Raw genomic sequence first — 16,790 nt, 5'->3', positions numbered from 1 at the left:
CCGTTAAAAAAAACAGGTTAACAGCAATTTCTAACTCTGCAAAATGATTGAAGGCCCTTCAAGTCCTGTGACCGTGCTCTGCCATTTCTCCTAATTAAAATTTCACACAGTGGGTAAAATCCTGAACAGCAGATTGCAGCAGCTTCACTTTTACTGGTCAGCAGATTTGTTCATCTGTGAGGCACAGCAGGCTCCTCTCTGCGTCAACCTTAAAGCTGAACAGCATGGTTTCATATCAAGATTATCATGTGGGAACACATTGGTACTTTACAATTACATAGAAACCTTTATGATCATGTTGAACACTGCCATTTTCAGACTTTACTGAGAAACTAGAGTTTGAATTAGACGTCTTTCAGACCAACTGGTCAGTGTTGGTGTTTAACGTCCAGCTGAACCCTCGACTATTAGAGAACGTCTACCTATTCTATCCCATCCTTTCATAATTTCAAACACCTCTATCAAGTCACAATTTCTGCTCTAACAAACAGCAGACCAATTTTTCCAAGTCTCTGTTCATATTTCCACTTCTCCAAATCATTCTATATCTCACTGTATCTATACTGTAACTATTCAATTACGGACAGAGGCTCAGTTGGCTGGATAGCTGGTTTAAAACACAGAGTGACGCTAATAGTGTGGGTTTAATTCCCTTATGGCCTAAGGTTACAACAAAGGAATCTCAACCTTTACCCTCCCCTGAGGCAAGGTGATCCTCAGATTAAACCACCACTAGTTGCCCCTCTCTAATGACAGAGCAGCCCTATTATCTGCTAGGACTATATCATCTTTGTAAGATAAGTCCGAAAAATAGAGCTTATGACAATCTCAAAAAAAATTAATACTTTAGGAAGCTTAGAGGAGTATAGGAAGAATAGAGGTGAAGTGAAAAGGGAAATTTGGAAAGCAAAGATAGGATGTGAAAAAATACTCCTGTTAAAATAAGGAAAAATCCAAAGATGTTTTATTAGCAGTGAAGCCTGGAGCGAGACTCTTGCTTCTGCGTGGAGTGGACCCCTGACAATGACATGGTGTGGGCTGGTGAAGCCTGGAGCAGGACTGTAGCAGCAGAGAAGGAAACGTTGGACTCTCTTTAAAGTTATCTTTCTTTATTTTTTGTTTTGAGTTATTATGTATGGTGTCTGTGCATGGTGGTAGTACACACGTTTCAACGTATTTTATATTGTATGTATGTGACAATAAACTATTCAATTGAAGTGAATTCACTTCAGTACATTAAGAGCTAAAGGAAAGTGTTGGACTATTACAGATGTATGTGATAACTTGCGTATGGATACAAAAGATGTGGACAAGGTTCTAAGGGAGTATTTTGTCTCTGTCTTGAAAAGGACAGGGATGATGGAAACATAGATCATAGAACAGTACAGCACAGTACAGGCCCTTCGGCCCTCGATATTGTGCTGACCTTTTTATCTTACTCTAAGATCAAACTAACCTACATACCCTATATTTTACTATCATCCATGTGCCTATCCAAGAGTCGCTTAAATGTCTTTCAAAATTCTGTTGGGATGTAGGAAATACGGCAGCCGATCTGTTTGCAATTTCATTGCATAATCAATGAAATAAGCAGAATGAGAAGGGAAATACTGGATGGAATTAGCTCCTGAAGGTAGATACGTCATCAGGGATGGATAGGCTGCTACTGCAAGCCAGGGAGGAAATGTTGGATGCTCTGAGGATTGAAGATTTGTTGGTTTGTGAGGCAAATATACAAACGTCATACCATTATTCAAAAAGTGTGTGCGAGGAATAAGCCAAACAATTTTCCACCAATGCGTCTGACCTCAGTCATTGGCAAATTACTAGAATCAATATTGAGAGATAGGATTAACTGTTACTCATAGGAGCACAGATTAAACAGGGACTGACAGCACGGTTCTGTTAAGGGAAAGTCATTTTAATTCAATTAAAATTTTTGAGAAACTAACAAGGATTGAAAAGGGTAATGCAGGGGATGTTAGATACACATGGATTTTAGCAAACCCTTTGACAAGGTCCCATATGGATATGGGGGAGTGTGGTGAGTTGGAACCAAAATTGGCTCAGTGGCAGAAGACAAAAAGTAAAGGTTGATAGATGTCTTTGTGATTGGAAATTCCAATCACAGTGGCATTCCACAGGGGTCCCTTGCTGTTATTGGTGTGTGTTGATGATTCAGGCATAAATGCTGGGGCATGTTTGGGAACTTTACAGACGACATCAAAATTGACCGTTTATTTGATAATGCAGAGGATGGTTACAGACTGCAGGAAAATATCAATGGTTTGGTTGAGTGGGCAGAAAATTAGCAAGTGGAATTCAATCTGGAGAGGTGTGAGGTTATGCATTTGGAAGGGCAAACAGAGAAAGGGAACATAAAGTAAACAGGAGGATGATGGGAGGGGTAGAGGGAATGAGAGACCTTGGAGTGTGACTGGTAATGGTTTAAGCAAGGATACAATGCCTTACAAACATACAAAGTAGGTCCAGAAGTAAATCATTTGACCTCTCAAGCTTGCTCTGCATTCAATAAGATCATGGCTGATCTGGTTATGTCTCAAATCACACATTTTCATCTCACCCCTGGACATGCTCGGTTCCTCTGCCTGAAAAGAATCTGTCCATTTCTGTCTGAAAGAAACATTCAATGTGCCCACCTCCATGACTTTCTGAGGCACAATCCTCTAAGAGAAAAAAAAACCTCCTCATCTCTGTGCTGAAAGAAGGACCCCTAGTTTTACAACAGCGCCTCCTCATTCTAAACTGACCAAAAAGCAGAAACATCATTTCCACATCCACCTTGTCAAGACCATTCAAGATCTTGTACACTTCAATCAAGTCACCCCTCATCCTTCAAAACTCCAGTGAAAACAAGCCCAGCCTTCCCAACCTATCTTCATAACACAACCCACTCATTCCAGGCATTAATCTAACAAATCCCTTTTGAACTGCCTGCAATGTATTTACGTCCTCCCTTAGATAAGGAGACTAAACCTATACACAGTGTTTGAGATGTGCTGTCACTAATGTCTTGTATAACTGAAATAAGACAGCCTTACGTTTATGTGCAGTTCGTCCTGTGATAAAGGATAACAATCTATTGGCTTTCTTGATTACGTGCTGTATCCAATCACTAACATTTTCTGACTAACACACTAAACAGGCAAACCTGTGTGCACCTCAGAATTCTGCAGTCTTTTTCCATTTCAGGAAGGCTATGCTTTTTTATTCTTCCTGCCAAAGTGAATGACATCACATTTTTCTATGTTATAACCCATCTGCCAAATATTTCCTGACTCATCCACCTGTCTCTATCCATCTGCAACTTCCATATGTGTTCTATGTAACCTACTTTCCGACCTATCTCGGTGTTGTCTGTGAATTGAGTTCATGACTTCATTCTTTTTATCTGAGCCACTGATAAATTGTAACGGTTTGAGGTCTCAGAACTCAGAACTCCACTCATCACATCCTGACAAAGGTACATCGTGCTTACTCTCTGTTTTCTGACTTGGATGAAGTGGACATGGAAGACTTATTTCTGCTAGCAATGAGGTCAATTATCAGGGAGCACAGATTAAAACTGAATGGTGGAAGGATTAAAGGGAGCACAAGAAAACTCTGTTTTGTCCAAAGATTGGTGGGTGACTGTAATTCACTCCCCAATTTGGTGTTTGAGGTTGAAATCATCACTTCATTTACAAAGAACCTTGATGTCCACCTGAAATATTGCAACCTGCAAGGGATGGTCTTCCTCCTATCGGAAGGATAGGGTTCAGAAAAGATTTACAAGGATGCTGTCAGGGTTGGTGGTATTGAGCTATAGAGAGCGGCTGAATAGGCCAGTGCTGTTTTCCCTAGAGCCTCGGAGGCTGAGGGGTGATCATGTAGAGGGTTATAAAATCATGAGGGGCTTGGATAGGATAAATAGACAAGGTTTTTTCCCTGGGGTGGGACAGTCCAGAAGTAGAGGATGAGAGGGTGAGAGGGGAAAGATATAAAAACGACCTAAGGGGCAACTTTTTCTTGCAGAGGGTGGTACGCATATGGAACGAGCTGCCAGAGGAATTGGTGGAGGCTGGTACAATACAACATTTAAAAGGCATCTGGATAGGAAGAGTTGAGAGGGATATGGGCCAAGTGCTGGCAAATGGGACTAGATTAGGCTAGGATATCTGGTCGGCATGGAAGAGTTGGACCGAAGGATGTGCTGTACATCTGTATGACTCTATGACAAATACTGAAAAGTGAGATTAGAAGGGTTGTTCATTTATACAGCAATCATAGACACAATGGACTGAATGGCCTCTTTTCATGCTGTAACTTTGCTAATGGTTTTAATGTTGAACCAAATTCTATGTACAGTACTCAAGCTCAGGTATGACATTATAGTTAACAATGCATTTCATTTTTTATACACTATTGCTTCCTGCCATCAACCCAGAATTCAATGAGTTGTTTTATGGATTTACCCACTGCAAGGTGTCACTTTTTTTGCTTTTTTTTAATTTTTAATTTTCTTTTACCCCCACACTACCGCCTAACTGCGGTAGTGCTTATTTTTTCCCCAGCACCCATGGTGTGTGTGTGCAGGTGTGAGACATAGTGAGAGACACAAGGTGCACAAATCTTTATTCAAATTAGGTGTTGCTTTTCATCTGAACTCTCACATTACACCGTAAGTTTCCATATCAACTGATTTTATCCCTGTAAAATTCCTCTTCGATATCACCCAATGACATCAAATTTCAACTCCCACTTTCTGTCTTTCCAATAACCAATTGTAGTTTCTTATTCTCCTCAGAACTAGTCACTGTGCCTCCTGTTTTAGTATCACCTGCATCTTCTTACTGTTTGATTAGCAGAGCCTAATCAACTTGGCCATCTGTACAATTTGTTGAGCCTGGTCAATTGGATTTTCTTCAAGATATTTCTGGAAGGTTTTCAATGAGTGAGTGTGGTTTATAATCCCAAACCTGGGAATCACAAAGGGCAACTCACTTGTTCCTGATGTTGGTCTGCTCTTTGCGGTGAAATTAATCCTGAATGCCAGCAATCTGAAGAACAGGGTACATTTCAGTTTTGGGCTGGACACAATAATGATGATAAGATCTTCAAGTCAACCTGTCCCAATCGCCTTCCAGAGGTCACTGTTGTTATGTGGTGAGGCTAAATACCATATTGTAGGTGCTGCTACCAATACCTTTTGGGTATACTTTTCTCCAGGGCCTATGTAGTCTAAATGGGTGAGGATAGACACGTTCTGGTCTCATTAGGAGAATGTCTTATCAGAACTAGCATTATTTACTGCAATCGTTTACCTGTGAGTCAGCAGTGCTAACTACGGAGCCACCATGCCACTTGAATTTGTGGTTTCGCGAGCTCGACTTGAATCTGACATCATTACTTATTATTTAAAAAGAAGTGGGCATCACAGGGTCCATCCGTTCTAATTGCCACTTGAACTTTGTCAGGGCCATTTCAGAGTCAATCATGTTGCTGTGGATCTGGAGTCACATGTAGGCCAGACCAGGTAAGGCCAGCAGATTTCCTTCCCTAAAGATGGGTTTTATGGCACTCAGCCATGGTCACATGGTTGTCATTGGGGTAGCCTTTCTTTAGTTTCGTTGGTTTCAAATTTTGCCATCAGCCATGGGATTTGAACCCATGCTACAAAATCACACAGTCATGGAGTCATACAGCATGGAAACAGACCTCTTGGTCCAACCAGTCCATGTTGACTGTGTTCCAAAACTAAACTAATCCCACCTGCTTGTGCTTGGTCCATATCCCTCCAAATATTTCTTATTCATCTACTTAATCAAATGTCTTTCAAACATTGTACCTGTACCTGCAGGTACCGTGTGTGGAAGTTCATTCCACACATAAAGCACTCTCTATGTAAAAACATTGCCCCTCATGTTTTTTTAAAATGTTTCTCCCCTCACCTTAAAAATATGTCCTCTAGTTTTGAAATCCCCCACTCTAGGGAAAGTCAATCACCTGTCAATCACCCTATCTACACCCCTCATGAATTTATAAACCTCAATAAAGTCACTTCTCAAACCCCTACACTCCAGTGAAAAGAGTCCCAGTCTATTCAGTCTTTCCTTATGACTCAAACTCTCCAGTGCCAACAACATCCTAGTCAATCTTTTCCGAACCCTCTCCAATTTAATATTATCCTTCCTACAGCAGGGCGACCAGAAATGTAATGTAACATTGGCCTCACCAATGTCCTGTACAACCTCAACATGATGTCCCAACTCCTATACTCACTGGTCCGAGCAATGTCTAAAACAAGTGTGCTAAGCGCCTTCTTAGCCACCCTGTCTATCTGTGCTGCAACTTTCAAATATCTACATACTTGAACCCCTAGATCTCTCTGTTCAACAACACTACCTAGGCCGGACCATGAACTGTAGAAGTCCTGCCCTTTTTTGCTTTACTAAAATGCAATAGCTCACATTTAGCCAAATTAAACTCTGCCAACCCTCAGTCCATTGGCCCAATTGATCAAGATCTCTTTGGCATCTTAGATAACCTTCTTCACTGATGACTGTACCACTAATTTTGATATCATCTGCAGACTTACTAACCATCCCTTCTGAGATCTCATCCAAAACATTTATATAAATGACACACAACAGTGGACCCTGTACTGATCCCTGTGGAACACCACTGGTCATAAGTCTCCAGTCCAAAAAGAACAACCTTCTGTCTCCTACTGTCAAGACAATTTTGTATGCAATTGGCAAGCTCACCCTGAATCCCATGTGATCTAACTTCATTAACCAGTCTGCCATGTGGAACCTTGTCAAACGCTTTACCAGAGTCCTAGTGACAACTTCTAAAGCTCTGCCCTCAGAAATCCATTTGGTGACATCCTCAAAAAACTCAATTGAGTTAGTGAAACACGATTTCCCATACACAAAACTGTGCTGACTATGCCTAATCAGTCCTTGCCTCTCCAAATGTGTGTAAATCCTATCTCTCAGAATACCCTCCTACAACTTACCCACCACTGATATCAGCCTCACCAGTCTATAGTTTCCCTCCAAGGCTTCTCCTTACTGCCTTTCTTAAATAAAGGCACAACCTTAGCCACCTTCTAGTCCTCCAGCACTTTACCCATGGCTATAGATGATACAACAGAACATTAGCCATAGTTTCTGGATTAATAGTCCAGTCAGAATAACAGTGCTACCACCTCCCAATATTCAATTATCACATGTTGAGTACACAATTCTTTGCCTGTGTTATTGTTTCGGTGAAAAGTGCACGAGGGCACACCAACAGCAGCACCACAACCATTAGATCAGATCTAAGCTCCACAGTCCTGCCATAGTTAGTGGTGGTGAACAGTAAAATAACTCACTGGGTGAGGTGACTCCACAAATATCCCAATGCTGGACGAGCCAAGCACATCAGAGCAAAAGATAAGCCTGAAGCGTTCACAGCAATCTTCAGCCAGAAGTGCAAAGTGGATGATCCATCTTTGCCTCCTCCAGCATTACAGATACCAGTCTTCAGCCAATTCAATTCACTCCACATGATATCAAGAAACAGTTGGAGGTACTGGATACTGTGAAGGCCATGGGCCCTGACAACATGCCGGCCGTAGTATTAAAGAATTGTGCATCAGAATATGCTGCTCCCATGGCCAAATGCTTCTAGTACAGTTACAACACTGGCATTTACCTGACAATGTGGAACATTGCCCAGGTATGTCCTGTATAGAGAAAGCAGGAGAAATCCAACCTGGCCAATTATGATCCCATGGAGAAAGTGAGGTCTGCAGATGCTGGAGATGTGTTGCTGGAAAAGCGCAGCAGGTCAGGCAGCATCCAAGGAGCAGAAGAATCGACGTTTCGGGCATGAGCCCTTCTTCAGAATTGAGGAAAGTGTGTCCAGCAGGCTAAGATAAAAGGTAGGGAGGAGGAATTGGGGGAGGGGCGTTGGAAATGCGATAGGTGGAAGGAGGTCAAGGTGAGGGTGATAGGCCGGAGTGGGATGGGGGCGGTGAGGTCAGGAAGAAGATTGCAGATTAGGAAGGCGGTGCTGAGTTCGAGGGATTTGACTGAGACAAGGTGGGGGGAGGGGAAATGAGGAAACTGCAGAAATCTGAGTTCATCCCTTGTGGTTGGAGGGTTCCTAGGCGGAAGATGAGGCACTCTTCCTCCAACTGTCGTGTTGCTACGGTCTGGCGATGGAGGAGTCCAAGGACCTGCATGTCCTTGGTAGAGTGGGAGGGGGAGTTGAAGTGTTGAGCCACGGGGTGGTTGGGTTGGTTGGTCCAGGTGTCCCAGAGGTGTTCTCTGAAACGTTCCGCAAGTAGGCAGCCTGTCTCCCCAATATAGAGGAGGCCATATCGGGTGCAGCGGATGCAGTAAATGATGTGTGTGGAGGTGCAGGTGAATTTGTGGCAGGTATGGAAGTATCCCTTGGGGCCTTGGAGGGAAGTAAGGGGGGAGGTGTGGGTGCAAGTTTTGCATTTCTTGCGGTTGCAGGGGAAGGTGCCGGAAGTGGAGGTTGGGTTGGTGGGGGGTGTGGACCTGACGAGGGAGTCACAGAGGGAGTGGTCTTTTCGGAACGCTGATAGGGGAGGGGAGGGAAATAAATCCCTGGTGGTGGGGTCCGTTTGGAGGTGGCGGAAATGTCGGCGGATGATACGCTGTATATGGAGGTTGGTGGGGTGGTAGGTGAGGACCAGTGGGGTTCTGTCCTGGTGGTGATTGGAAGGGCGGGGCTCAAGGGCGGTGCAGCGGGAAGTGGAGGAGATGCGGTGGAGGGCATCGTCGACCACGTCTGGGGGGGTATTGTGGTCTTTGAAGAAGGAGGCCATCTGGGTTGTATGGTTTTGAAACTGGTCCTCCTGGGAGCCGATGCGGCAGAGACGAAGGAATTGGGAGAATGGGATGGCGTTTTTACAGGGGGCAGGGTGGGAGGAGGTGTAGTCTAGGTAGCTGTGGGAATCGGTCGGTTTATAGTAAATGTCCGTGTCGATTCGGTCACCCGAGATAGAAATGGAAAGGTCTAGGAAGGGGAGGGAGGAGTCTGAGACGGTCCAGGTGAATTTGAGGTCGGGGTGGAAGGTGTTGGTAAAGTGGATGAACTGTTCAACCTCCTCGTGGGAGCACGAGGCAGCGCCGATACAGTCATTGGTGTAGCGGAGGAAAAGGTGGGGGGTGGTGCCAGTGTAGCTGCGGAAGATGGACTGTTCCACATATCCTACGAAGAGGCAGGCATAGCTGGGGCCCATGCGGGTGCCCATGGCTACTCCTTTCGTTTGGAGGAAGTGGGAGGATTGGAAAGAGAAGTTGTTCAGGGTGAGGACCAGTTCAGTCAGTCGAAGGAGGGTGTAAGTGGAAGGGTACTGGTTGGTACGGCGGGAAAGGAAGAAGCGGAGGGCTTTGAGTCCTTCGTGATGGGGGATGGAGGTGTACAGGGACTGGATGTCCATGGTGAAGATAAGGCGTTGGGGACCGGGGAAGTGGAAATCATTGAGGAGGTGGAGGGCATGGGTGGTGTCCCGAACGTAGGTGGGGAGTTCTTGGACTAAGGGGGACAGGACCATGTCGAGGTATGCAGAGATGAGTTCGGTGGGGCAGGAGCAGGCTGAGACAATGGGTCGGCTGGGGCAGTCAGGTTTGTGGATTTTGGGCAGGAGGTAGAAATGGGCGGTGTGGGATTGTGGGACTATGAGGTTGGAGGCGGTGGATGGGAGATCCCCTGAGGTGATGAGGTTATGGATGGTCTGGGAGATGATGGTTTGGTGGTGGGAGGTGAGATCATGGTCAAGAGGGCAGTAGGAGGAGGTGTCCGTGAGCTGGCGTTTAGCCTCAGCGGTGTAAAGGTCGGTGCGCCAAACTACTACTGTGCCTCCCTTGTCTGCCGGTTTGATAGTGAGGTTGGGGTTGGAACGGAGAGAGTGGAGGGCTGCACGTTCCGAGGGCGAGAGGTTGGAGTGGGTGAGAGGGGTGGAGAAGTTGAGGCGGTTAATGTCGCAGCGGCAGTTGGCTATGAAGAGATCGAGGCCGGGTAAGAGGCCAGCATGGGGTGTCCAGGTGGATGGGGTGTGTTGGAGGCGGGAAAAGGGGTCGTCAGAGGGTGGGCGAGAATCTTGGTTGAAGAAGTAGGCGCGGAGGCGAAGGCGGCGGAAGAATTGTTCGATGTCACGCCGCGTGTTGAACTCGTTAATCCGAGAGCGTAGGGGAATGAAGGTGAGGCCTCTGCTGAGGACTGAGTTTTCATCCTCAGAGAGAGGTAGTTCTGGAGGGATGGTAAAACACGGCAGTGCTAGGAGCTAGGACCTGGTGTGGGGCTGGAGCTGGGTGTGGGGGAGGGGTTGGGCGTGGAGGCGGGGACGGATATCGGCATGGGGGCTGAGTTGGGTGTGGTGACGGAGATTGGCGTGGGGGCGGGGTTAGGCGTGGTGACGGAGATCGACATGGGGGCGGGGTTAGGCATGGTGACAGAGATCGGCGTGGGGGTGGAGTTAAGCGTGGTGACGGAGATCGGCGTGGGGGCGGAGACACATGCGCCGTTGTGGTCGTGCAGGTTAGTGATGTCACTGGGGGCGGAAGTGGCTGCAGCGACGGCAACCCAGGGGGCGGAAGTGGCTGTGGCGACGACAGAAACAGTGTTATTCCCGATAGCCGCGGAGGCTGCGAATCTGTCGGCGATGGTCTTCCTGGTGATCGTGGAGGCGGTTGTCTGGGCGGCAATCGTGGAGGCTGCGAGGTCGGTGGGGGCGGAAGTGACGTCATGGTCCGCGGCGGCGGTTGTTGCCGCGGGCGCTGTAGTGGCCGCGTGGTTAATGGTGCCGGACTGATCCCATGACTACTTTCTTAGCACTGTGCAAGCCTCCACTGTAGCTGAAATGGAAGGATCGTGGCCTTTACAGCCTCATTGAAGTTTCCTGGAAAGTGTCCCTGTTAACCCAAAACTGCTCACATTTTAACTTGCCCAACACTTACCCGCTTCTAATTACTGCGTTTTTTGAGGCTCCTGACTTATTGATCCCAGATTTCAAGTCTATATCTTGGCCCTTGGTATCTCTGTGCTTTGCTAATCTGTTGGTATCTATATGTTAACTGAGCTGCAAGTTATTTTGCTGTTTCAGCCTAAATTACTGCACCAATTAAAGTTTTCCTTTGGCCCAGAGATGTTATAAAAGTGTAAAATCGCCAAAGTCTGCTTACTCAGTGACTGTACTCAATAATCAATAGACAATAGGTGCAGGAGTAGGCCATTCTGCCCTTCGAGCCTGCACCACCATTCAATATGATCATGGTTGATCATCCTTAATCAGTATCCTGTTCCTGCCTTATCTCCATAACCCTTGATTCCACTATCCTTGAGAGCTCTATCCAACTCTTTCTTAAATGAATCCAGAGACTGAGCCTCCACTGCCCTCTGGGGAAGAGCATTCCACACAGCCACCACTCTCTGGGTGAAGAAGTTTCTCCTCATCTCTGTCCTAAATGGTCTACCCTGTATTTTTAAGCTGTGTCCTCTGGTTCGGCACTCACCCATCAGCGGAAACATGTTTCCTGCCTCCAGAGTGTCCAATCCTTTAATAATCTTATATGTCTCAATCAGATCCCCTCTCAGTCTTCTAAACTCAAGGGTATACAAGCCCAGTCACTCCAGTCTTTCAGTGTAAGGTAATCCTGCCATTCCAGGAATTGACCTCGTGAACCTACGTTGCACTCCCTCAATAGCCAGAATGTCTTTCCTCAAATTTGGAGACCAGAACTGCACACAGTACTCCAGGTGTGGTCTCACCATGGCCCTGTACTGCTGCAGAAGAACCTCTTTGCTTCTGTACTCAATCCCTCTTGTTATGAAGGCCAGCATGCTCTTAGCCTTCTTCACTACCTGCTGTACCTGCATGCTTACCTTCATTGACTGGTGTACAAGAACACCTAGATGTCTTTGTACTGTCCCTTTACCTTAATTGATTCCATTTAGGTAATAATCTGCCTTCCTGTTCTTGCCACCAAAGTGAATAACCATACATTTATCCACATTAAACTGCATCTGCCATGCATCTGACCACTCACCTAACTTGTCCAGATCACCATGTAATCTCCTAACATCCTCATCACATTTCACCCTGCCACCCAGCTTAGTATCATCAGCAAATTTGCTAATGTTATTGCTAATACCATCTTGTATATCATTAACATATATTGTAAAACGCTGCGGTCCTAGTATTGATCCCTGCGGTACCCCACTGGTCACTGCCTGCCATTCTGAAATGGAGCTGTTTATCACTACTCTTTGTTTCCTATCAGCCAACCAACATTCAATCCAAGTTAGTACTTTGCTCCCAATACCATGCGCCCTAATTTCGCTCACTAACCTCCTATGTGGGACTTTATCAAAAGCTTTCTGAAAGTCCAGGTACACTACACCTACTGGATCTCCTCGTCCATCTTCAGAGTTACATCCTCAAAGAATTCCAGAAGATTAGTCAAGCATGATTTTCCCTTCATAAATCCATGCTGACTCTGATCTATCCTGTTACTACTATCCAGATGTGTCGTAATTTCATCCTTTATAATAGACTCCTTACTCAGACTGGGAGTCCCTGCCACTGACCACTGTATCATGGTGCAGCCTGCACTTCTGCCAGAGAGCTGTTTTGAAAGTGGGTCTGGAAGGTTTTCCATAATTCTTTGAAGCAGTCTTCAATGATGGGTTTTGTTCTCTGGGGTTGAATAGATCCTCAGATCTTAACTAATAATTTTCATACAAGGTACATGAGCAGTTTACCACTGCTGATCGCCACTACATTGTTGGTATACTTGTCTCCAGATCCACATATTCTCCTGTGGATGAGAATAGACACCTTCTCACCTTAACCAGAAGTGTCTAGAAGATACAGCTTATTCCACCTCTGCTAATATCTACATGCTGCAGTGAACATGAGACACATTCTTACAGGCACTGATAGGAGGCAAGCTCGACCATCTTCACGATCCTTAGTTAGTCTTCTCTTTAGTTCTCATGATGACATCATTGTGGGTGGAACTCAGACAGTACGAACACTTTCAATCAAACAGTATGAACACTTTTACACTCATAGACAACCACTGATGTAGGGCTAATGTGGGCTCCTTAGCTCAAGCTGTAAAAAACTCCACAACTTCATTGATAGGCCCATGAGATTGCATATGAAGCATCGCATGTGAAGTTAGGACAGCTGAAAAGTTAAGCCATGGCTGAACTGTGCCTGAATTCCAAACACCTGCCTTTTGTGAACTAACAAAAATCTTCCAATCTCGGTCTTGAAAGGTCCAATTGTCTCAGCATCCATGGTCTTTATTTTTGTTAATTCATTCACGGGACGTTTACACAATAGTAAAGGTCACCATTTATTGCCAATCCCTAACCATCGATTCACAAGGTGGTTAGGAGTCAACCACATTGCATGGAGAGTCTAGGTCTGAAGTTATAGGTGTTCCAGACCAGGCAATGAGGGAAAACGTTCCTACACTAAAGGGTATAGTGAACCAGATGGGCTTTTCCACCAGTTGATAATCGCTGAGATCAGCTGGATATGATTTCAAGTTCCCTTAGCCACAGTGCTGGAACATGGACCCAATTGTTCAGAACATTGGCTGGGCTGCTGGATTGTTTATCCAGTAACATCACCATTATGCCACGACTACAATAATTCCAGGGTACTATTACCATTTGTCCTTTCTAAATGACCTCAGTCTACTTAGAAAATTAGGTCACTTTGCTGTAGATTGTTCCACCAGAAGAAGTCATTTCTTTGTGTTTACCCAATTAAATCCTTTTAACATTAAATACTGTGATCAGACCATCTCTCAATCTTATTTTCTAAGTAATACAATCCAGGTTTATATAATCTGTTTTTCCTAATTTTGTAAAGTCAAGGGAAGTATACCTTTGTTATAAATACAGCATGTGTGAACAGTGCTGTTGTCATGGTCTCAGATCACATGGTGATGGCACCTGATTCAACAGGGCTCCCGGTGAGATGTCCTCGCTTAGAGTCATAGAGATGTACAGCACGGAAACAGACCCTTTGGTCCAACCCTTCCATGCCGACCAGATATCCCAACCCAATCTAGTCCCACCTGCCAACACCAGCCCATATCCCTCCAAACCCTTCCTATTCATATACCCATCCAAATGCCTCTTAAATGTTGCAATTGTACCAACCTCCATCACTTCCTCTGGCAGCTCATTCCATACACGTACCACCCTCTGTGTGAAAAAAGTTGTCCCTTAGTTCTCTTTTATATCTTTCCCCTCTCATCCTAAAGCTATGCTCTCTAGTTCTGGACTCCCCGACCCCAGGGAAAATATTTTACTTATTTATCCTATCCATTCCCCTCATAATTTTGTAAACCTCTATAAGGTCACCCCTCAGCCTCCGTCGCTCCAGGGAAAACAGCCCCAGCCTGTTCAGCCTCTCCCTATAGCTCAAATCCTCCAACCCTGGCAACATCCTTGTAAATCTTTTCTGAACCCTTTCTGGTTTCACAACATCTTTCTGAAAGGAAGGAGACCAGAATTATTGCAATATTCCAAAAGTGGCCTAATCAATGTCCTGTATAGCCGCAATATGACCTCCAAACTCCTGTACCATCCTCTGTAGAGATTCATGTTCAGTAAAGGCTGTTGCTATTCAGTGACAACAGTGTAGGTCTGACATTACGACAAATTTAACCTGCTATCATTTTGGTGAATTTACATTGCAGCCATTTCTAGGTGAAGGAGGTGCGCTGTGGTGTGGTGGTGTGGTGTGGTGGTGTGGTGGTGGTGTGGTGTGGTGGTGTGGTGTGGTGTTGTGTTGTGCTGTGGTGGTGTGGTGAGGTGGTGTAGTGTTGTGCTGTGGTGTGGTGGTGGTGTGGTGTGATGATGTGGTGTGGTGTGGTGTGGTAGTGTGGCGGTGTGGTGGTGGTGTGGTGTTATGGTGTGGTGTGGTGGTGTGGTGTTGTGGTGTGGTGGTGTGATTGTGGTGTGGTGTGGTCTGGTGTGGTGTGATCTGGTGTGGTGTGGTGTTGTGGTGTGGTGGTTTGGTGTGGTGGTTTGGTGTGTTGTGGTGGTGTGGTGTGGTGTGGTGGTGTGGTGTGATGTGGTGGTGTGGTGTGGTGTTGTGGTGGTGGTGTGGTTATATTGTGTGGTGTGGTGTTGTGGTGGTGGTGTGGTAATATGGTGTGGTGGTGAGGTGGTGTGGTGTGGTGGTGTGGTGTGGTAGTGCAGTGGTGGTGGTGGTGTGGTGTGGTGTGGTGTTGTGGTGTGGTGGTGGTTTGGTGTGGTGTGGTGTGGTGGTGAGGTGGTGTGGTAGTGTAGTGGTGGTGGTGGTGGTGTGGTGTGGTGGTGTGGTGTGGTAGTGCAGTGGTGGTGGTGGTGTGGTGTGGTGTGGTGTTGTGGTGTGGTGGTGGTTTGGTGTGGTGGTGAGGTGGTGTGGTAGTGTAGTGGTGGTGGTGGTGGTGTGGTGTGGTGTGGTGGTGAGGTGGTGTGGTGTGGTGTGGTGTGGTGTGGTAGTGCAGTGGTGGTGGTGGTGTGGTGTGGTGTGGTGTTGTGGTGTTGTGGTGTGGTGGTGGTTTGGTGTGGTGGTGAGGTGGTGTAGTGGTGGTGTGGTGTGGTAGTGCAGTGGTGGTGGTGTGGTGTGGTGCCAAACTCCAAATTCAGGAATAAGGCCCTGTACAAGCGAAGCACAATGTCCTTCCCTTTGTAATCTTAGCCCTTGAGATGATGTTCCTTTACAGCAAGAGGAAGTAAAGTAAATGAAAACATATAGGAGCAAATTACTGCAGATGCTGGAATCTGTACTGAAAACACAAAATGCTGAAAATTAAAGTAGGACAATCAGCATCCATGGAGAGAGAGAGCAAGGTAATATTTCGAGTCTCGGAGATTCTTCACAGAGCTGATGTGAGCTCTGATGAAGGGCTATCTTGACCCAAAATATTGACTTGCTATGTCTCACGGATAGTGTCTGACCAGCTGTCATTTTCAGCATTTTTTGTTTTCAATGAGAATATATTAATGTACAATGCAAACTATGTGAGCTTCCAGGCACAGCAAACAGTTTATCAGCGAACATTTTAAAGACTATATAAACGTTTGGCACATATTCTGTCAATGATTGAACATGCTCAGTTATGATTTGGAATATTCTGGAATTTGCTGCAATACTAGTACACATATTGATGTATTTGCAAGACATGTGAATCTTATTCCAAATAATATGCCTCAATGGTTTTAGCATTTAGTAGTCACTGTCTATTTTTCAGTTGAAGTCAAAGTTGAAGTGATGGCTCCTGACAAGGAGAAAGAGAAAGAGAAGGAAAGCCTATCACCCAATGGCAAAGTCAGCCCCATGCCCACGTGCAAGGCCAATGGGAGCACCAAGCACATAGATGAACGGCCCATCACAGTCGACTTCTATCAGAATCCAAAGGACATGGTGGAGGTAGCAGTGTGTCACGTCAATGAGCTCCAGGATGGACAGTAAGTATTAGGGCCTGAGCAACAACTGAGATTACTGTGTGACAGGATTAACATTGGGCCAGGGAAACCACCATAAATTAGTTCATCTAAAGGACCAAGATTGCAGTTGGAGCCCTCGTTTCAGACAATTCTTAATGCAACAGAGACATAGAAATATAGAAAATAGAAGAAAAGGAGGCCATTTGGCCCCTCAAGCCAGCCCCACCATTCAATATGATCATGCCTGATCATCCAACGCAGTCCCTGTTCCTACTTCCTCCTCATAGCCTTTGATTTCCCGCTAG

At 45.7% G+C, this 16,790-nt stretch overlaps 1 protein-coding gene across 6 annotated transcripts in view; it reads left to right on the top strand.

The window, feature by feature from the left end:
- Positions 1–16,790, top strand: part of aifm3 (AIF family member 3) — a 130,462-nt gene that overhangs the window by 54,975 nt on the left and 58,697 nt on the right. For 4 of the 6 annotated variants that reach the window (XM_088000322.1, XM_088000321.1, XM_088000320.1 and 1 more), the window contains exon 3: positions 16,272–16,506. In XM_088000322.1, coding sequence (XP_087856448.1) covers positions 16,272–16,506 — 235 coding nt within the window. Of the gene's footprint in view, positions 1–14,747; positions 14,767–16,271; positions 16,507–16,790 lie in introns of all 6 variants that reach the window. The other 2 variants (XM_088000323.1, XM_043716016.2) reach the window with 2 other exon arrangements.

This window comes from Chiloscyllium plagiosum, unplaced genomic scaffold (genome assembly GCF_037043375.1).
Source record: "Chiloscyllium plagiosum isolate Xiang-an unplaced genomic scaffold, Cpla_swu_hap1 HiC_scaffold_24, whole genome shotgun sequence".
NCBI classification, from domain to species: Eukaryota; Metazoa; Chordata; class Chondrichthyes; order Orectolobiformes; family Hemiscylliidae; genus Chiloscyllium; species Chiloscyllium plagiosum.
This window is presented reverse-complemented; position numbering and strand designations above follow the sequence as displayed.